The following is a 23,927-nucleotide window of genomic DNA, read 5'->3' on the forward strand; positions in this document are numbered from 1 at the left end:
TCAATTAGGCGGCATGATGTATTTTACTACCAAGCCAAAGTGACCATAGAGTTTCAATGAGACCATAGTAATTTATGGTACTGGTGGCTATCACCACTGGTAATCTATGGTACTGGTGGCTATCACCACTGGTAATCTATTTACCACAGATACTCATTTTTGTCCTCAGTTCGTACAACAACATATGACATCACACCAGATGACAAGAAATTTGTGAAACCAAAGAAAAACCAAGAGTTTATTACCAGAAGGCACACCATCACCTGTATCTCCATATACTCCTAAAAATATACATTTCAAAATATAACATTATACACTCTATTTGCAAATCAAGTCGGGAGTTATTTGACAACATTTCTTATTCATTAACGGTCTTGTATGAAGAAGATTAATTAATAGTAAATAAACCATATAAGTTATCTTGAAGTCAGTATGTTCTTTACATAATGCTACCATAGCAGTGTAAAGAATAGGGTTTATGAAATCAATATAACATAACCTATTTCTGGCATGGGTGGAATTCTGCTTGTTTTAACAAAATATTACATACCATTGTCTCACAGACTCAGTATATTGGCAAAAGTGAAAATGGTACCATAACGTTGGAAGTGTATATAGGTACATTGGCATATGCTTTCATACATGTATGTACAGAAACCAGGGGTTTACTGCTAATACTGTAGAACTGTAAAATGAGGAAATGTGCATTTTGTTATATCTTTCACATTTTTTGGTGGGGTGTAACTGTTTGTTGAAAATGGCAAGACTGTAGTATGTATAGGAATACTGGTTGTATGTATATATGTGTGTGAAATAAATAGTTCATCTCTACTACAAATAATCTCACAAGGTAGTTGCCAATAACAGGAAAATGTCATGTTTGCTGCCTTGATGAAAAAAAACAATACCAGTACATGAATAACCTGAAAGAATTGACACTTTTCTGATACACTTTGTAATAAATACAAATCTTGGCAAATTAGGGAATTCCCATTTCTGTGTGCGTATTTAGTCAATAAGATCTATTGTATCGTCAAAAATTGTCATTGAGGCATAGATTAAAATACAATTCATTTACAAATCACAGTAGATGATACCTAATCTGTGAGTTAATACCCAAACCAATAAACACATCATTACTTATTTCTCCGCTTCACCTATACCTTTATTTCGAAAGTAGTCCTAAACATTTCTATAAAAAGTCATAAATGTATTATGAAAGTCCCTCACCCCCCTCCCCTCCATTCCCCTCCCCAACCATTATGTACACTATACAATACCTATACTCTTAACAGTAGCTATTTTAACCACACAGATCCACAAATGAACAGTTGCCATACTTGGGATGTGTTTACACGACATTTTTCAAATAAAAATGCTAAAAAGCAGTTTCATTTTCATTTTACATGTAAAGTGTTTATGCGATAGGTCAACAATCATTTTTGACTATTTACTTGGAAACACTGAAGACACAACAACTCCAAAACGATGCTGTTGCATAGTTTTAAGTGCATGTATAAAGTATGGGGTTATTCCTGAGGTCAAATATGTGCGTTTTCAAACAGTTGCATTTTCAGTCTTTTTTTTTTTATGTCTGTCCATTTGTGCCCGTTACACAGACTCCATTTTCAAATGACAATGTAGCATTTTCAAAATGATCCACTTTCAGCAGCATTTTCAAATCATTGCGTTTTCATGGGCATTTTTGTCATTGCCTTGTAGATGGTAGGTGCAAACTTGACAACATAGTTGAATTATCATTTGAAAACAGCATCCTGTAATAGGGGCCATAATTGTCTTAGAAAATCTCCAATGTTCATTGAGCAATTTGCTATTTGACCTTGAAGATGTAGGCCAAGGGCAAAGGTTAGTGTCTGATTTCTATAAACATAGGTGTAGACACTTGAATGAAGTCTGGTATTTATTCTTCAGTTATGGTTGGAAACATTAATTTTTATGACAGATATGGCTACTGCAAAAATAAGTGACATGCATATGTACCTGATATTGTTTGACACTTGTGTCCAGTTTGGTTGAAATGAGTCATTCCCATAGCCCCTCCCCATCCTCCATGTAATGTGCCCATCGGGGGCTATTGTTTGAGTGTATGAGTGACAAAGCAGCTTAGAACTGCAAGCGTACAGTTCCAGACATATAAATTTGGCAACATAACAAATAAGATGGCAGGCTGTCCACATCAAGGATTAGCAGTCACTTATTATTTCTCAAATTATGCACAGTTCACAGTACGTGGTCTCTAGATAAAGTCTGTCTACAATACTTGTACACTATCCTATACTGATATGTTTAGCTGGCCATATACGTCTACAGTCTGTAAATTGTTGTATGTTTTGCTCATGTTTTGCTGTCCACAGTGTTTTGCTGTCCACAGACATCTGTTATGCTACATACAAAACTACAATCAATAGGGAACTTGCAATCCAGACTGAGCATGCTCAGATGCAAAGGACTATGGGATTATCTGTGGTTATTTTAATACCTAATCTGGCGCTACTGACAAAATTTAACCTCCCACAATGGTCAGGGTGACTATGAATTGATTATTTGCGGTTACAAACAATGTATCTGCATGGTTTACAATACTAATTGGTTAGTATTTATTATCACATTTCCCATGATGCAACATTCAACATGGTGGGTTTGCAAGTTCCCTATTGGAAAAAACCTATCAACACATTGTTACTACAATGGTATAACTAACCCAACAAACTCAAATAAGATAAAACGGCACCAAAAAAACAAACAAACTGACGCATACACGCCAGCCTGGAAAATGCATGTAATTTGGTGTAAAATGATCGTTTTTAGCTCAGTTCAAAATTCCATATGAGTTATGGCATGTCTAATATCGGCATAGTAAATCAGCCCTTTGTGTAACATCAATGTCTTTACTACAAAAGAATCATTATAAAGCAGGTGACTTAATGTAGAGTTTCAAGAGTCACCAGATTTATGAGCACCCCTCCCCCTCCCCCCACCCACCTTACACAAGTTATGATTTACTATCATGTTATGATTATCAATATCATACAAAACAAAATAAGAATCTTTTCTCTGATTTCCTAATTCCCTTTATATCTGACTTATCATGGTACTAAGTTGCTTCTTGTGATACAAAAATTACCACTATCCCAGAATCCATAACATTTAGTTCAAGTTGTACTCTTACTTACTAAAATCATAATCTTCATTCCAAATATATTTACTAGTATCTGTAAATGAGTAACAAATATCAAATACAAGCTATACCAATATTTTCTTCCCTTCTCTTCTAGGATCCCGTTTAATTGAAATTTCTTATTCTCTAGTTGGATTGCTGACTGGCACTTTGCGTAGAGATACACTTTAATCGGATTTGGCAACAAGATTGTTTACTTCTGGCTGAAGAAATTCTTCCACCATTTTCTCAACCAGGTCATGTAGTTCTTTGCGTATTGCTTCACGATCTCTGCAATTAAAATAATGTGTGTATATTATTATTTTCAATTATAAATCTATCAGATTTGATACATTTGATCTTTTTTATATTGTATCCTGCAGTTGCTGAGAGTACAGGGTACTTGAATGATTGAGAGTTAAGAATACTTCAAGTACATCAATAAGTGACAGCTAAGAACACTTCATTTACACCAATGAATGAGCACTAACTACACTTTATTTACATCAGTGAGTGAGAGCTAAGAACACTTCATTTACATCAATGAGTGGGCACTAACTACACTTCATTTACATCAATGAGTGCGAGCTAACTACACTTCCTTTACATCAGCTACACTTCCTTTACATCAGTGAGTGCAAGCTAAGAACACTTCATTTACACCAATGAGTGAGTGCTAACTACACTTCATTTACATCAATGAATGTGAGCTAACTACACTTCCGTTACATCAATGAGTGAGAGTTAAGAACACTTTATTTACATCAGTGAGTGAGAGCTAAGAACACTTCATTTACACCAATGAGTGAGTGCTAACTACACTTCATTTACATCAATGAATGTGAGCTAACTACACTTCCGTTACATCAATGAGTGAGAGTTAAGAACACTTTATTTACATCAGTGAGTGAGAGCTAAGAACACTTCATTTACAGCAATGAGTGAGAGCTAAGAACACTTCATTTACAGCAATGAGTGAGAGCTAAGAACACTTCATTTACAGCAATGAGTGAGAGCTAAGAACACTTCAAGTAAATAATTGAGTGAGATTTAAGAAAATTTAATTTACATCAAGGAGTGAGAGCAAAGAACACTTCATTTAATACATCAATGAGTGAGAGCTCTTAAGAACTCTTTATTTACATCAGTGAGTGAGAGTTAAGTAAATTTAATTTACATCAAGGAGTGAGAGCTAAGAACACTTCATTTAATACATCAATGACTGAGAGCCATTATTTAAGAACTCTTTATTTACATCAGTGAGTGAGAGTTAAGAACACTCCATTTATATCAATGAGTAACAGCTAAGAACACTTTGTTAGAATACAGAATTAACACCAGTGCATGATCATGGTCCATAGTTGCAATTGTTTCAAATCTACCAATTCAAAGTAATCATATTTCACTATCAAGTTGTCCAATGCTTGGAACCATGAAGGTTTTTTTGTTTATGTTTTGTATATAGCCAGCACCCTGACAGCAAATATAGTTAGTTTGCAAGCTAGTACTGCTAGGTGCAACATGATAGTACAATCTTACCCCACTGTACAGTGGAACTCTTGTACACTATAAATACATTCATATGCAGATACACAGGTAAGTTTGACAGACATGGAAAGGAAAGATGAAGAATACAAGAAAAATGTATGTTCAATGGTCAGCTGATACACATGTGTGTAATCAATGACAAACACAATGTGTGTTGTACATGTAGTGGTCACTACATCAGCTAGTCTGTAGGATACAACATTCGTGCCATGCTATCAGCAAGCACTCACAGAAGCCTGATACAGTGATAGGGCTGAACAACACAACATTATCTTACAGTCTATATCAGCTAGCTGTCATCTAACTCAAGCTCTGACCACTAATGTTGAATTTGGCTTATTTGCACATGGGGTATGTCAAGAGGTCAGAGGAAAAATTCTTTTGTACACCTTTTGTATAACAAAATCTTCTTTCCAATGTGAACTCTGCATCACTTCATGCAAAGACAAATTCATCATCATAAGTGGAATGTGGTATGAAGTATGTGTACTTACGTTTTGCTTGGATCGGCACAGATCTCAGTGTAATACTTGATTTTAGGTTCCGTTCCACTTGTACGAAGTGTTGCAACACAGCCATTATCAAAGGTAAATGTGATCATTTGGCTGGACTTACTAGATGGTAACACCTGAATATAAAAGTATATGACATGGTCAAAGAACAAACTCAAAAGATGTGCTTGTAGTTACAACTGGAACATTGTGTTTGAAACTGTTTTGTTATATATGACGTACTCATAATATCGTTCACCATGAGATGTATTCAATCCCCTGTGGGTAAACAAATTTGTGCAGCAGCACACACAGTATAGTGCATAATATCCAATGAAATTGATCTTTGGGTCCTGGTCCATCCACACTCAAAAATCAGCACCCCCCCCCACCCCCCACCACCCCCCCTAATAATGATTACAGCTTATTACTACTCTACTCATAGATACAATAGTCTATGACATACTTATCTCTAATTATTGGTATTTAACAATTTTCAATGAATATTAAATCATTGGTTAATACCCAGTTACAGTTAGTGCATGTATAATAAAGTGACTAATAGTCATTTTTACACCTTTTACCATAACTATATTTGAACTGGTTGCATAGTGGTGGGGATTGCTTTTGTCCTATTCAGTACACAGATGTGATCTGATAGAGTATCACATTGCATCTTACAGTCTATTTATTTTATGGTTTGTCTACATTCAGCATTCTTAAAGTGTGGGCAATATGTAGCAGAAATGACAATACATTGTACACTGTGACAAGAAAATATTACTTACAGCTTTATTGTCTGGCTTTGTGTTATCATAGCCAGTGGTGAGGTCTCGTACGCTAATTATTTTATATGGACCAATGTGACTTGCATACTGAAATTAGAATGACAATTACTGATAAATGTGCTAAAACAAAGTTATTAACTGTATTATGATGTGTGTAAAATAACTCTTTTCCATTACTAACTAATATATGTGCAAAGTGTGTGTGTGTGTGTGTGTGTGTGTGTGTGTGTGTGTGTGTGTGTGTGTGTGTGTGTGTGTGTGTGTGTGTGTGTGTGTGTGTGTGTGTGTGTTGACATATTAACTTAACTTACTGAGCCTTGTTCCATCTTTCTCATTCTGTTAAACATGGTGACAATGGTGTCTGGATCATAGCATAAATAGTAGGAGTTTTCTGAGCAGTGATAACCATACCTGCAAAAACACAATTCAAACATTTATGTTTCTAATACCACATTGCCCCTGACAAACAATCAATGTGACCTGGTTTGAGTAAGATTGCAGGATGCAGTTGTATACTGATTATCATCAAGTCATCATAAGAAAAGTAGCCATGGTATTAGTACGATATACAACTCGGGATTAACACACCTCGTTGCATACCCTTTACTTACATTGGCATGTCTACCAAATACCAACTAAAATGACCTACTCTGACTTTGAGACTAAAGAATGCATCAAATTGATAGATATTTGACACTGGCTTTCCTATCTAAACTACTGGTAATTAATGACCAATCTAACGATGTATCTCCCTGAAATCATAACAGGTAATTGTTATTTTACAAAATCTGCCTAGTACACTGTACCTAAGAATGAGATGTATTAAACCATTCAGTATTTTATAATTTAATATATGGTAATAAAAAGGCCAAGCCCCAAGTGACTTAGGGGGAAAGATAGAGAGTTGTATCAATCAATCAATCAATCAATCAATCAATCAATCAATCAATCAATCAATCAATCAATCAATCAAAAGAATTTGTATAGCACCAAAATCCAATATGACATATTGTTCTATGGCGCTGAACAGGATGAAAGTAGAGCAATCTAAACAGTTAGAGAAAGCTCTTGCAAAGAGATGTGTCTTGATGTCCTTATTGAATATCTCGACAGTTGAGGAAGAACGATCTTCAAGTGGTATACTGTTCCATAAGAGGGGCACTGCTCACAGGAATGCATACTCACCATATGACTTTGCATTACAACTGGTTATATGAATTGAAGTAGATGGAGGTATGAAGTGTTACTAAGAAGACTTAGTTGACAACACTGTAAATCATACTTACTTGCAATACACCTGGTCTAATTGTTCAGTCAATGTTGTATTATTTGATGCCAGGTATGTTGCCATTTCTGCCAAGACTACAGCAGCACTGATACCATCTTTGTCAAGTACTTGTGTACCATACATAAATCCTATAAGCAAAAAGGAAAATCATCATTGTGTTAGTTTATAAGCATCCTACAACAAATTATCTATCAGTACAAATAACAGGTTTCTATATAGTATCCACTTATACAGTCGAGTCAGGAATAACTGCTGACCGGGAATATGGGATACAAGCTTACTTCATTTGGAATAATTTTTCAAACAGGACAATTTTTTTGTGTCCTAAAGTTAAACGGGGTAAATAACTTTTGAATGATCTCACACAAACTGTGACATGGCACATATGGGGAAAAGGTATACATGCTTTCTGCTATCAAAGACCTATAAAAAAGCCAAGGGTTGAACGTAGGTAGTCCATGGTGATTTTACTGTACACGTCTGAAAAGTTTGAAATCCTCTGACAGTCAGGATTATTGGGATACATGCCAACAATTTAATTCAGTTTATATCAAACAGGATTCCCAGAAGTATACTGTATGTCATTATTAATTATTCCTGACTATCATAGTTTCAGATTTCCATTAGACATCCATTCCACACTGTGACAGCCAAAGCATTATATTATGGTGTCAGTGTGGAATACACATTCTGAGTACTATTTCAAATTCTCTGTTGACAACATTTAATTACACAAACTAACCAACTTACCTATGGCTTCTTCAAACGCAAACAAAACCTGCTTGCCTTCTTTCTGCAAATCAACTGTCTTGTTTGCCATCCATTTGAATCCTGTCAGCGTTTCCTCAAACTTGAAACCTTCTTCATTGGCAATCGAATGAAGTATCTTAGACGATACTGTACTAGCTACCATGTACACATCTGTAACAACAATATCCAGTACATGACTGATGATTTATGACATTTCTACATCACTGCCAGCCATTACATATCCATCATATACCTCTGTTTATTCATATCAAGCATACCAACATCAATGCCAGCCAACCAATCAAACAAACAAACAAACAAACCAATCAATAATCTTGTTTTATCCACATCACTGCCAGCCAACCAATCAACACCTCTGTTGTAGCCACATCAAACATATCAACATCACTGCCACTGCCTGCTAACCCATTATCTCCATTTATTTATATCAAACATCCATGCCTGCCAACCAATCAATACTCTTGTTACATCCATACCAAACATATCAGCATCTCTGACAGACAACCAATCAATACTCTTGTTTTATCCATATCAACATAACTGTCAGCCAACCAATCAATACTCTTGTTTTATCCATATCAAACATATTATTAACTAATCAACCAATCAAACTCCAGTTTTGTCATACCCTGAAATATCAATGACACTATCTACCAATCAGTACTTCTGTTCCAAACGTACCTGACAAATCTACATCATTACCAAACTGTTCTCTGTAGGTATGTAGTGCCCACCATCCAAACAAAGCTCCAGTCTCATTACCAGTTAGGATCTTCCATTGGCCATTGGGTTGTTTTTCAGCCACAGCACACCGATCAGCATCAGGATCATTTGCCAAGATTACAGTGCTATCATTTCTGTTTGCTGTCTCTATGGCCAGATTCAAGGCACTTTTTCCTTCTTCAGGGTTGGGAAACTTAACAGTTGGAAAGTAGGGGTCTGGATCAACCTGTCAAGTGAACCAATGAACAACAAAGAAACAAATATTGATGACTAGTTTTAGTTTCAATTTTTTTAATTTATCTATTTATGCCAGTTATAATTTCATTTCTTTGACTTAGAAGATTGTATTATTATACATTAATGATTTCACTGACTTTAAAGGGGCACATGTACATATTTTGGCTTAGTTTTTGATGTATATTTAGAATGTAAAAGGTACTCACAGTATTCTACTTACTGAAGCACATACAACCACCACTTGCAATTGACTGAACTTAAACCTGGTATTATACTATTAAGATATAACTCATAAACAATCTGATGATGTAATTTATCGTACGTATCAAAAAATGTTCAGGAAATCCCTACCATGCAATCAACTGTTCTAACAATGTCAGAAGACAATTACGATGTGACAAGAAGACATGCACTGACATCAACATTATACTGGAATGTGGTTTTTATCACTTGAGTAAAAAGTTTATAAATGCAGCTTGTTAGAATAATCAATAATTTGACATTGATGAAGATTTAATAATGAACTTGTACCTGCTCCTTAACTGGGACAAATGGTTTGAAACCAAACACTTTGAAAGCTTCTTCGGCAAATTGAGTTCCAACACCATGCATAGCAGTATAGGTAAACGTGACTGCAGATTTCTCATTAAGTGATCTATTAATTAACAGAGAGGAGACTAATCTTAGCTTTAATGTTCAAATGGAAACATAGGTATAGCAAGTAAACAGTCTACTGAGTCAAATGGTCTTGAGACAAGACTACTGAATGACTGTCAGTCAGACCCTACAAGCAGTAGCAACCACACATTCTGAAAGACTGTAGGAGAGCTTATGCAGAAGTGGGCTTAATTTGATGCTATTGATCTGCAGAGGTTTTTTTTTTGATATTCTTGTAATTAGACATTATTTCCCAATATTTTTCATTGTTCAGCCAAGGAGAATATGAGTGACCTAAGGGGTCCTTGTCACTATGAGTTGCTAGATGAGTAGTGACAACCCTTAGGTCACGAGTATTTTCTGGCTGAATGACGAAAAATATTGGGGAATAATATAATTTTACAATCGCCAGTAATATGAAAAAAAATCGGGGGAAAGTAATGGCAATTTTGAATGTTTTGACTCATATTTTGAACAAAGCAGAACCAATGACATAGACACACATTGTCATGACATAGAACAACCAGAAAATATATTCCATATTTGTTGCTGAACCTGGCTCATGCATGGTATAATAGCCTGTGTCAGCGTGTGATATGATAATTAATTCAAGACTAGCTCATTCCCATTCGTCTGACAATTTTGCCACAGTATCTATGACTAATAGGAAACTAAATGAGATATTACCATATCACAGAATCATAATCTTACTAATACTCTACCAACATTCATTTCTCACCAAGTAATTAATAATTCCAAAATAAAAGCTTAATTTCACAATGGACAACTTACAAGTTACTTAGAAAGAAGTCATATGGCATCATGATGGTTGAATGGTTATACTGATTGGCTGGGAATCGGCAAGTCGTTGGTTCAAGACTCACTGCTACCACACAGTTAGATAGTATTGTGGGATATTCAGCATACTGAGTATGCTGAATATCCCACAATACTATCTGATTTGTATGTTCAGACATTAACTCATTCAATTCACACAAGCGTCATGTACAGGGTTTTGTAAAAACATTTGTAACTTTTCAAACCCAGGCCCTACAATTATTACTGATGAGTTTCTGAATATCCATTTCCATTGGTTCTGATCAGTGATTTTTGGTATAAAGAGATAGCAATTTTATGAAATCAGTCAGATTTCTGAACAAGTTAAGCATTACAATTATAATTAAATAATTATATAATAAAAGGAAGCTAACAAAGTATGTGAAATTTAGTACAACAGCAGAAACATGACAGACTTATAGTTTCAGTGGGTAGTGGGCCCTCTAGTGGCCACTTTGTTGTATATCTTTATTGTGAGGTCGTGACCTATTGTCCTACACGGCACATTTACCTATTTCAGTCCATCCAGTTCATTCTCTATCTACCCATTGCACGCCCATTTTTAGGACTTTAGGAATTTCACATGTGACACAGATGTTAGCCTCTTTATGATTTGGTACATCTATTTTCATGTTATACTGGTTAGGAGATCAACATAGTCATAGCAGCTTTCATGCTGTCTAGTTTCTTGCTATTGAATCTGCCTTCTGCTTAGACAGAAAGGCGGGGCACTTTGTTTTGACTGACAAGTTACTGACAATATAGCACATCCTGCTTTTGCCAAACAAGATGTGTCTGGTTATGTGTGCATCTTGTGTGCAGGTTTGTAAATTAGTATGATGTATGATAAGCATAATAGAAAGTTACATATATTGCAAATAAATGTCCTCACAGCTAAACATCAAACATGTTATGAATTACATACTTTTCAATCTCAAGTAATCTTCAATTTGGGTAGTTGATCTGTATAAAGAGTTTGAACATGTAACTTTCTTTATTTGTTCTACAATTCAGGAAAATCAATATCCTTAGCGGAGTCATAACAGGTGCAATTATTTCCCTTATATTCATTGTAAATATTCTGCATGGCTTTCAAGAAAGTTACTCATCAGTAACAATTCAGCTACACTTTTAAAATGTTTTCACAACATCCTGTACACGGGTGACATTTGCCTGTAATAAAAGAGCTATTAAGTGTCTGAGCATACAAATCAGAGACAATTGTGGGTTATTCAGGTTATAACTATGTGCCATTTGTTTCTGAATGGCAAAAGTCCTTGGGCAAGATTTGAACAACAGTTGTACCCCAGTCAACACAAGTGCATAAATGGAGACCTTGTAGAAGAGACGTTGCTATGTGAATGCTAATTAAGTGGCTGTGATGGACTGTGTATGCTCCCTGGCGAGTTGAGGAAGTATACAAAAGGCTGTGTTGCCATTATAGGTACATGCCTCGGGTAATAACTGTTTTGAACACAGTGTGGAGAGGTGTTATACACAAACTAATATTTTCATCATCATTATTACAAACTGGTTTGACTTACCTGTGTCTGCAGTGTTTCACGATGTCTTTGTAATAGTCTGTGTGTACTTCATTAAATGGATCTTTGCATAGGGGACTAGTTTCAACTATTGAAGTATCCCATGAAGTGGTCCATGGTGCAAGGTTGTTATCAATACATGATGCAATGCCAGTATCATGGGGAGGGATGATCTATTCATCAAATCAAATAATTAGAGTTAGTTTCTGACTTTCAACACATTGTACTAATGGTTACTATGGTAGTAGTTTCAGTGTCTAATTTTGTGTGCTTTACTGAGGTAAATAGAATTCATAACTTAACTGTTCAATTGTGTTTGTGTTTGTGTCTGTGTTCCTATCCTGTATTCAGAACCAGTGAAACAGTAGAAACCACAGTTTTACAGTTCAATATTGTTTGTGTCTGAATTCCTTTATTCTCACAAAATATGCACATTAGGTCATTAGTATTCAGTATCAGTGAAATAGTGGAATTCATAACTTTACTGCTCAATTGTGTTAGTCTCTATTCTTTTATTCTCAAAAAATATGCAAATTAGGTCATTAGTATTCAGTATCAGTGAAATAGAAGAAACCACAGCTTTACCGTTCAATTATGTTTCTATTCCTTATATCATATATAAAGAACAAACAATATAATACTATGACACACCATTATGAAGGACATGGCTTGGAACAATCTAAACAATAACTTACAGCTGGCCAAAACAATCACACAATTGAACATTCATGAGCCGGCAAATGAACATCTTTAGTTTAACTCTATATTTTGGAAATCCTTTTTCTGGCCTTGTACAGCATTTAAAGTCGATTTGTTTATACCACAAAGTATATCAATTATATGGTTAGAGGGTGGATAATTTATTTTCCCGTTATTATCACTTCTTTGCTGTCCATACCTATTTCTGTGGGTGTGGTTGGCCTCGATTCATTGTTAGTCAACTATTTCTAATCCCCCTTTCTTAGTATGATGTATCATGCAATAATTTATCATTATTACATTTTATCTTACATATTTATATTTCTCGGAATATCAAAAATATTTTGTTGTATAGTATTAATGTTTGTCCTGCTTGTTCTTTTGTGCTATGTATTAATAGTCATTGTATATCTGGTATACCGATGTGTGTCATTTATAGTTCAAACTATACTTTAATAGGCCTTCCAGACTGCAAACAGGAAATTGAAAATACAGCGCCCTCGCTCAAATTGGGGGTTTTATCACTTCAGAGCACTGCTTCTTAAGAGCTTTGTCCCTTGGTATTCCATAGAAGTGTAAATCAGGGATGTTTTTCGTATTGTTCATATATTGAGGAAAGCAGCAGTGCTCTATGATTAACCGAGTAACCTATACCATGTATACCCCCAAATTACACATAGACAGGAAGTAGAGAGCCACCATGGCAAATTTTGGAAAGGCCTAGTCCTCGTATATATTAGTCCTGAAGTCCTACTTTTTTAATTCAGTGTATGATTAAATTGATAGAAAAAATGTGAACTCCATATATGTCAATTCTTCATTGTGAATAAATATAACCACAATATTTAATTTTTAAATGAACATCACAATACTCATCAAAATGTATCAAATATTAAAATCTGAACATAAGTTTTACCACAATAAGAAATCATTTATCAACTCAAGTAGACATGATGACAAATGTGTCAATAGAAAAGAGTTCTACATTACATCCTTCACAGCCAAAGTGTGCAATGAACAATTCATTTCTTTTTCAACAAGAGTATGAGAAATAACCTTTTTCCACAATGTGTTGCAGTGTTCTAGGTACAAAAGGAGTGTGATGGGTCAATTGATTTAATCTCTGAAACAGATGTTACAATACAGTATTGATTTATATTCACATTCCTGTCATATCCGTGGACTATTTTGAGGTCTGACATTCCTAGTATTTGTTTTAAATGTCACCAGATTTTACATAATCATTCATTTTTTAAGTATGTGCCAATATACTAGCATACATACATACATACATACATACATACATACATACATACATACATACATACATACATACATACATACATACATACATACATACATACATACATACATACATACATACATACATACATACATACATACATACATACATACATACATACATACATACATACATACATACATACATAAATACAGACAGACATACATACATACACACACACACCCATCCATCCATCCATCCATACATACATACATATATACATACATACATACATACATACATACATACATACATACATACATCCACACATACACACACACACACATACACACCTCCACCCCACCCCCCACCCACCCACACACACACTCATTCTTGTCATTGTCCTTTCTATGTATGATGCACATATTATTGACTATACTCGCACGCGTCAAGGAAATCTGAAATCAGATATGATGTTGAATATTATCCTGTTTACTACATCTATTGTTTCTGAAGACATTGATGGTGGACAGCAAAATGATCGATTATACGGAAATAAAGCTGTCTATGGACAAATATATAATACAAATATATAATGAGCATTTTTCACCATAACCATATGTGTACTAACTTTTACTTAGATACACAGAACTGTTCTTCAAATATTGATGTCACAAATAGAGACATATCACCTATTTTTATTGTTAACCTGCTGTTATGTGTGGTTATATGACCCAATTCTTTCTACCAATTTACCTAAAGACTTTAATTTTATTTAAATATGCCTACCTGCCGTAATAAAGCTTTTTATATGGTTCAACACGGTATTACTGTTATTGGAAAATTTGGTGTTGTGTAGTGTGTGGGTGAGTTGTATGTTTGAAAGTTTATTGTGACGAGTGTGTGCAAGCATGTGTATGACATTTGTGAAGGCGTAGGAGGAAAAGAGAGAGAGAGAGAGAGAGAGAGAGAGAGAGAGAGAGAGAGAGAGAGAGAGAGAGAGAGAGCATGTATGTTTATGCTATGTGTATGACTGCATGTGTATGTGTGCATGCATGTCTGTGTCTGTCTGTCTGTCTGTCTGTCTCACTGTCTGTCTCCCTGTGTGTGTACATAATGACAAAAGAATTGTCAAACTAACCTGGGCTCCATTATCCCAAAAAACTTTGTAGCCATTGTCTTCCTTGGGATTGTGTGATGGAGTGACCATAATGCCTCCTGCACAACCATATTTCAGCACACCGTAGGCCTGAACACAAAATTTCAAATCATGTCAGTTTGTAGACACTTGAATGGAGTCTCTGTGTCCTAAAAATTTGGCATAGCAAGACAGAATGCATCGCCTGGCATTGTTTTCATATGACAAAAATTAGGTTGACTCCAGGGAGGCTACCACCCCCCCCCACCCCTCTATCTGACTATACATATATGTATCACCCTTTGGAGTGTGTATTCTAGCACTTTGGTCTAAAATGAGGTCTGTTTTGGGGGGCTGAAGAGTCTAAAACGGAGTCCACTCTGCATTAATTTTGAATTTGATTGGTCTAAAATGTTGTCCATTGCTTTACAAAATCATAACTGTGTGGTTAACTGCCCCAAAAATGTTATCTCCTGAGGAAAAAATACAAAACTACATTTTGCGAACCAAGAATTCCATGTAAGGTATGGAACGACTACAAAATAATGTATTGTCTAAAACTGATCTTCTAAAGACCTGTAATGGTCTTGATATGGGTTTAAAATGGGATCTGGGGTTGGCTGTATTGGCCACATATCCTTATCAGAGCTGGCCACTGGTACCATCCCCTAGGGGGTTTGACCCCTGTACTGAACGAATGACCCAACATGATTAAATTAAACAACTCTGTAAAGCTGTTATTAATGTTAACTGCATTTCAAAAGCTCAATTTGTTTGTGACAAGATACTGTACAAAGATTTGTTAAATAAAGATCTGATTGAGAAGATTATAACAGTATGACCTAAAGTGATACATGTACATCCTTGCATCATTTCACATTTGAGTTTGTAGCAAGTCTTGGCAGTACACAAATAAAAGTCATACGAAAATAGATTTCATATGCATACGCAGTAGTTCACGAGACAATAATGTCAGAATTCAGCCAATGACAACTGATGCTCAGGCATGCTTCAGAAAGTACAAAGTGACTTTTCATTGTAAAAGAAGAATGATGAAAAATACACACAAGTTCCAATCAATGTTCCATATAAAACTGTCATGGTTGCAAACACAGCCATTTGATATAACTAGTTTACTGCTTTGAAATATGAAAGATGTTTTTTTGTAAATATGTACTATACAAATTATGTGGAAATTTCAGCTCATGGTTGGCTCTCAGGCCAGTAACTTTCCAGATTTACAGACCCCGTAGTACAATGAACATTTTCTAATTAGTTTCTCACACTGCTAAGTTGCAAAATTCTTGTGATCACTATTCTCCATGTGTCCACACTGGGCACATCTCCGAGAGTCTCTTTGAATATGGTATGCTGGCTGTATTGAGTAGCGAGGGGAAAAGATAGATAATTATCATTACTTACCACAAATGGTGTTGGGACAATTTGGGAAAAAAGATAGACTGGAACTCCAGCATGAAGACAAATACACGCTGCTAGGTGTGCAAACCTGTCAACACAATTGATATCAAGAAACATTGTTTTGTTTTCATCATACACAGAGGTATATGCATGTACTCATATTTAGACCTATACAAGCTAGCTACTCATAGACCTGTACAAGCTAGTTAGTTATAGGCCTGTACAAGCTAGCTAGTCATAGACCTGTACAAGCTAGCTAGTCATAGACCTGTACAAGCTAGCTACTCATAGACCTGTACAAGCTAACTACTCATATATAGACACTCCTAGGTCATCATTATCGCTCATATATATATATATAAGTTTTAGTTGAAATGTTAGTGATTTTATTTATTATTAAAAACAGTTGCACTCTTCTCTATGACTAGACTGTAAGATACGTCGTGACGTTTCGCCCTCACCGGCCTCCTCTCGTGTTAGGGGTTGGCCGATGGTTGAGGGCGCACCGTCACGGCGTACCTTACAGACTACTCTATGACCAACACTATTGGCTGACTGGCACATGTATAAAGTGAAAAATAACTACTATTTGCTGAATGAAACCTTTATCTGCTGGAAAAAAACACTCATTATACACTTACCTTTTACTATTGATTCTGTGATCATGACCTATAACAACACCCTTCTCTTTCAAAGTATCAAAACTGGACTCCAAATGCCTCAGAAAACCCTGTACAAGAAGAAATGAAAAATAAAAGGTATCTGACCCTAACAAACATTGCAGGTTTCACATACTCCAGCTTCCACCTGCTTTAATAATAAGGTGCTGCTCTGTGGCGACCATTCAACAAATCTTGCATTTTATATTGACCAATAAATTATCATTAATATTTTCATTCAATAAAGTTACGAACCTGTCATTTTGTTATCAAACTTTAAACTTTTTATTGCTTATTGTTATCAATGTAATTAAAGAAAAGTCTAGTCAGACTCAGTTCTGCCTTAAGTTAAATACATCTGTACTGCTTACTGCTATTAACCTAAACTATAAGACAGCCAGACTTATTTCTACCTTTAGTACATCTGTACTGATTACTGCTATCAACTTAAAGGAAAAGTTCAGTAAAACTTATTTCTACACATGTATTGCGTACTTCTACTGCTATCATTTCAGTAGTCATTTCAGTAAAACTTATTTCTACACATGTATTGCGTACTTCTACTGCTATCATTTCAGTAGTCATTTCAGTCAAACTTATTTCTACACATGTATTGCGTACTTCTACTGCTATCATTTCAGTAGTCATTTCAGTCAAACTTATTTCTACACATGTATTGCGTACTTCTACTGCTATCATTTCAGTAGTCATTTCAGTCAAACTTATTTCTACACATGTATTGCGTACTTCTACTGCTATCATTTCAGTAGTCATTTCAGTCAAACTTATTTCTACACTTAAAAATACACTAACTGTAACTAAGGTATTATTATATCATAGGTTAGTGTTGGTAAGTTGTTATTAGCTAAGTTCTATGGTCTTCATGGTCGACACCACCACTTCCACTCTAAGCACGATACATTTACAATAGATTGCAAGGAAGTCAAACTTCTTCAACTTGTTCCATTTTGAAACTCTAGCAAGAGGTAAAGTGCTATCACAGGTACCGAGTGGTTTACTCTTTACAGATGCCAGAAGTGTATGAATTCAAACAGTATAATACACAGACATAACACCCCTGACAACTGATATCACTATCATATTAATATCTATTGATGTTGGGAGATAGTATTAAGTAATGCCATACCAACTATTCAGTAATATAGTAAATGAATACAAAAGTGACTTGAATTTCATACCCGCTATAAGTAACACACATACATCCATGTCAAACTCTAAAACAAATGTCATCGTGTACTTTACCTGGGTACTTTGTATCACTGTCAAGTCATTCATTCTTGAGTACCCAGCCCCCATTGGAGCTCGAAGACCTGCAAACAGACAGATATTCTGGTAGACATTCTCGGTAGTGGTCATATTCCAAATATTGTATCTATTCTTTCCTATCAATTCTTAGTATACTATTTACATTCAATTTCAACTTTACACAAATAAGTTTGTTACTAATTAGTTGTACAAACTAGAACTCCAAGTTCAGCATGCCCGTTATTAAAGTGAATTTGGTGTGCCGATATGAAGAACGATAATTTCTATGAGATGTACCAAATGATAGTATTCCCTTACAATGTGATGGACATACAAAACACTAGGTCTAAAATACTGCAAAGAAAAAGGAAAGTAACTGTCATAAACGGTAGACTGGCTGACAAGTTAAGAAACAAGAAAAAAAATTTTTTTTTCAAAAATCTTAATTCCATCATCACACTTTAGACAAAATTTCATGTTGTATCGTGATCCGGAACAACTCTATTTTTTTGGCCTAATAGTCAGATTTTACGATTAAGCAGCTAAAGTCCAAGTAAACATAGTAGCATACCTGCTGTGCCAAATGTCAGTCTGTGTTCTAGTCTCTTCCTCAATTCTTCCACATTCTTCTGCTGCACCATAGTATGGATCTCATTTCTTGTTGTTTCATTCTGAGGAAAACCATAAAATAGAAGCCATACAAAATTGCTAAGTTGTAGTCATAACATTATTGGGAATGCAAAAATCTCATCAATTTTTGTCAACATCTCACAAGCATAATCAGTAGTGTACTAAAATAAGCTGTTTTATGTCTTACTTGATTTAGTCTAAAAAATCTGCCAAATGTGAATAGCAATATTTTATCATAAATCAAGTGTCCAAAAATATTAATATTTTTTTGTTCTTGTCCTGAAATACATATACAAACAGAGAAAGATAAGTTAGATAAACACAGAGCAGACATTTTCTTTGCTATCACCTGCCTCATAATCAAATACAGGTGATAAGGTAAATGAAGTGTACATTGCAAATGTGCTGATTAACTGACTGTAAGGCTAAATTGGTTCAATTAGTCACAAATCAAAAGCATTTCATGACCAACATATTTCAAATCCCCCTTCCCTTTAGACCATCAAAATTTTCAACCCCCCCCCCCCCCCCCCCCCCCCCCCCGGACATACACTCTTTCATGATCACCTATGGTAGTATTACCATTAATTTTCTCCTCACTTATAACTTATTAAATCCACCAATTGCTGTCTTCGTAGATTGCCATTAGATTGCCTACAGTATACTATTGCAACTCAGTACTATTTGAAGTTTGTCTAAATACAATGCTTGAAATACTGATCAAACTAGCAGTACAGAATTTATTCATATTCAACTCCAATTCAACCCAGCCATGGATTGTTGAGATGTTGATGACACATTTATAAGAGTTGTGGATGGACAGACAAACAGCCAGTCAGACAACAGACAGACAGACAGACAGACAGACAGACAGACACAGACAGACAGACAGACAGACAGACAGACAGACAGACAGACAGACAGACAGACAGACAGACAGACAGACAGACAGAGACAAACAGACAGACAGACAGGCAGGCAGACAGGCAGGCAGACAGACAGACAGACAGACAGACAGACAGACAGACAGACAGACAGACAGACAGACAGACAGACAGACAGACAGACAGACAGACAGACAGACACCTGGTGTATCTTAACCTTCCACTTCAGCAGCTAAAATTGAGCTTTGGGCTACATAAAATGAAGTCTTTTTCTCACATTTCTAAATTGCCACTTGTGAGAATATAATATGCAACAGTTGCAAAACAAATAGCCCAAAAATTAAATTTTTAATTTACTTCTTATGAGAATACATGCAACAGTTGCACAACAAATAACACTATACTATATCTACATGCAAACAGTACTAAACTTCTATACAGCATTATTGATGAGCATTCCTGGCATACAAGATAACAGGGGCCTCTGACAAGCTGTCACTCAGGACAAACACGGGGCACTCAAAGAGCTTCAAGGCATTACACAACTTAACATTATATGGCCCACTTCATATCTGTGTCAAGTTATGGTTTATTTAAATAAATTCACGTTTACAAGTTTGTTGTTGTTTACATTAGATGTATATATAACTTTATTCTACTTTTGAAAAAAAAAATATGCTTAATTTCAATTTTGGGTAAATTGACAATCTAATATTTCTCGAAAATCTTTGACAGCCACTGAGTGTCTGTTGTCTTCTAACTAAATGAAGTACATTAGATTATTGTAATGATCTGATGATAACTTATGAGTTTAGTGTATAGACATCTGAGTATACTTTGGCAAATATCACTTGACAATCTGTTGCTAATCATTTGCATACTTAATGATTTAGTTAACATGAGACTGCAGCTGCAACTGGTGTCAAGCTTTTTGTTAATCTTTCTTTCAAAGTACATATATCTATGTCAAGCCATAGCTATCTTATCAGTATCTGTCATTGTATATTTGGCTAAATATTATAAGTTATAACCATTCATTCTATTTATTTGCATATTTCATCATATTACCATGTATTGTGCACATGTTGTTTTGACAATAGATACAATTTGTGACAGTGGCACAAAGTATGACTGCAGACAGCATCACATCATTTCATCATGTATTTTCTTTTTAGTTTAGTCTTTAGTTTATATCGACCAACTGTGTTTTGACAAAATACTTATATACAATGATGTTCAACTCTTATGATGTTTGAGATCATACACATGCACGCACCCACGTACGCACGCACGCACACATGCACACACACACACACACACACACACACACACACACACACACACACACACACACACACACACACACACACACACGTTCAAACAGACTGGCTGATATTTTACTACTTGTATGCTGCTGTTGGGTTCCTTAAATATGTTAATCTAGTTGGCACATCATATGTTCATATAATATTATATAAACAGTTGTCACATGACCAAGACTACAAATGTATTACATCCTGCAAGGAACATTAAGTCTGTTTAGGCTGCCTAGTGGTACAGCTAATTTCAAAATACCATTCAGCAGCTCTTTTTGTTACAACCATGCAGAAATCAATTAGTGCACATGCTACACTTTAACAGCAAGATCGCAATTTATTGCTACATTTAATCTGAATAAATAAACCATTTAAACCAATTAACCAATGTACTTCGACAAGATGCAGACATGCAGTCACCAATGTTTTGACATCTACATGGTGACACTTTAGTTCTTTTCATTTAGAGAAAATGTAGCAAGAAACGTTATTCCTTCAATCTTGCTATCTTAAAGTGTAGCACACATAGTTTCTCATGTGACTGTATCAAACAGAGTCGCTGAAAGGTATTTTGAAATCTGCTGTAATGCCAGCAAAAATGTTGTCTCTTCAGACTACTTCGTGGTAAAAGCAGGAAACAGTTTTTTTCTATTCAGGCTGCCTAATGATAAAGCCAGCAAACAAACAGTTTGACAATGCCTCATGACCTGAACATGTCAAATATTATTCATTCAATTGTTCCATATAACATTATAGTTTACAACTGTATTTGTTTTCCTCTTGTCCCTATAAACTACACATCTATGGATATCTTTATCTCCATAATAGAGTTGAGTTTAGTTTTTGTTAAAGTTGGGCACATGCCAGGATGTCCTTAAATTACCTTTGGCACAGAGTTGATCACGCATATAGTGAATGGTCAGTATCTCTGTAGATAACATAGATAACTATCAAAAAGTCTATAAATAGTTTATGAGTACAACATCTATTGCAAACTGTCAAAACCTGAAATTAAAACTCATACTGGATTAGCATTAAAGTTTGGTAAGAAAAAGTTTTCTAGCTGACCTAAAAAAAAATGATAAGTGGAATGACAAGTGCTAAGTCACCCTAGCTAGTTCAAAAGTTCACTGTTAAAAGTACTGGCATTGTCATTTACAATACAAAGGCCCTAGATCATGGCCACACTGCTAAGAAGTGCTACAGCCACACTGCTAAGAAGTGCTACAAGGGTCTTAGTATATTAACTATGTTCTGTCATTTCTATGATAACAATTGAAATGTGGTGAATCTCAGAAACTGGCTGAGTTGCATAGTTATTGACAAATCTCCACAATGAAAATCAAAGGTGTTTTGTTCTTTTTGTACCAGTGCACTGACATACAATAAATGTACATGTCTACTTGCAAGACAATTGAAGTTCCACTTGGATTACTTTGATAGTATCTGCGAAGGGGCCCTGTGCTGTGGCAATGAAACTATACATATCCTACTTGCAGCAATAAGTAGGGACTTGGATGGGACGATGTCAGAATTGAGTCCTGACTTACTCCGTCTGCAAGCAGGACTAAATCACACACAGCTGCCCACTGTTTTCTAAATTATATACACTGAACTGAATACAGAATTTTACAAGATGGGTAGCTAACCAGTTTCTCTAACGTTTGTGATTTCTTTGTGTCTTGACCTCAATAACTTCTTAGTATACTTCTAGCTTTGGTACCAGTTTAATTGATTTGTATACTATTATTGTATATTGTATTTGAGCATCAGAGTAATAATACATCTACCCTTTTGTAAGCTCCTAGATTAAAAGATCCGTCGTTCTTGGACAAGAAATAACAATATTGAAATGTGGTGAATCTCAGAAACTGGCTCAGTTACAGTTATTGACAAATCTCCACAATGAAAATTTCTGTCCGTTTCTGCTATGTATGGGTGCGTAATTATGATGTAGCGAGTGGTTACACAACTTCAAAAGCAGACGAACAATGTCTGTGACCTCCAGTAGCATGTGAGGATCGAGTATACTACATATATTGTTATTCGGCCATTGTTATTAGTTGTTCGCGATTACGCAATAAAATTCAGTACGGGCTCGGGCTGCATCTGCATGAAGGCTGAAAAATTATTTTCAAGTTCCATGCAAGCTATGCATTCTACCAACCTTATCCCATTCCAACCACTGTCGAACTTTCTTGTCCAAATTTACACATCCTGTGTCAATCTGGGTCATTTCTTGTACCAAATTATCATCTGTTCCTCCATCACTATTCATGTTGTTGCTTTGTCGATGTTTGCAAGCTTTTTACCGTGTCCGAGAAAAATATGCGTATTTATGATCATGTATGATGTAACTTACAACCGAATTTCACAACAATCGCGTGTTAATACTTCAATTTCGACATGCACGGGCGCCGGGCCAATGTTTGCTTAAAATCATACACGTTGATAGAGCATGGCTGCCATCGTATCACGCATTAGTCGTCCCCCGACTGCAGAGACTGTGTGTATGCAGCGAGTCACCTTGTTGTTGTTGCAGTTAGCATGAAATTTGCCCTCTATGGTGGGTGCCGATGATGATGATGACGCAGTACGTGACATTTTACGATAA

The 23,927-nt window shown here is 35.5% G+C and overlaps 1 protein-coding gene across 2 annotated transcripts; it reads right to left on the reverse strand.

Annotated features, from left to right (window-relative positions):
• Window positions 1–236: 236 nt before the first annotated feature.
• On the reverse strand, window positions 237–23,842 carry LOC144438496 (phosphopentomutase-like). Of its 2 annotated transcripts, XM_078127542.1 has the most exons (16): window positions 23,481–23,842; window positions 19,055–19,154; window positions 18,481–18,548; window positions 17,200–17,288; window positions 16,562–16,646; window positions 15,143–15,250; window positions 12,063–12,232; window positions 9,556–9,679; window positions 8,746–9,013; window positions 8,044–8,214; window positions 7,292–7,421; window positions 6,317–6,416; window positions 6,006–6,092; window positions 5,221–5,354; window positions 4,718–4,744; window positions 237–3,469 (listed from the first exon to the last, which is right to left on the reverse strand). In XM_078127542.1, exons 1-16 carry the CDS (start codon window positions 23,589–23,591, stop codon window positions 3,367–3,369), a joined length of 1,875 nt encoding a protein of 624 aa, XP_077983668.1. In that variant the 5' UTR covers window positions 23,592–23,842; the 3' UTR covers window positions 237–3,366. The 2 variants fall into 2 exon arrangements, with proteins under 2 accessions (XP_077983668.1, XP_077983669.1); XM_078127543.1 differs by lacking the exon at window positions 4,718–4,744.
• Between the last annotated feature and the right edge of the window lie 85 nt (window positions 23,843–23,927).

The sequence above is a fragment of the Glandiceps talaboti genome, chromosome 8 (assembly GCF_964340395.1).
Source record: "Glandiceps talaboti chromosome 8, keGlaTala1.1, whole genome shotgun sequence".
Lineage (NCBI taxonomy): Eukaryota > Metazoa > Hemichordata > Enteropneusta > Spengelidae > Glandiceps > Glandiceps talaboti.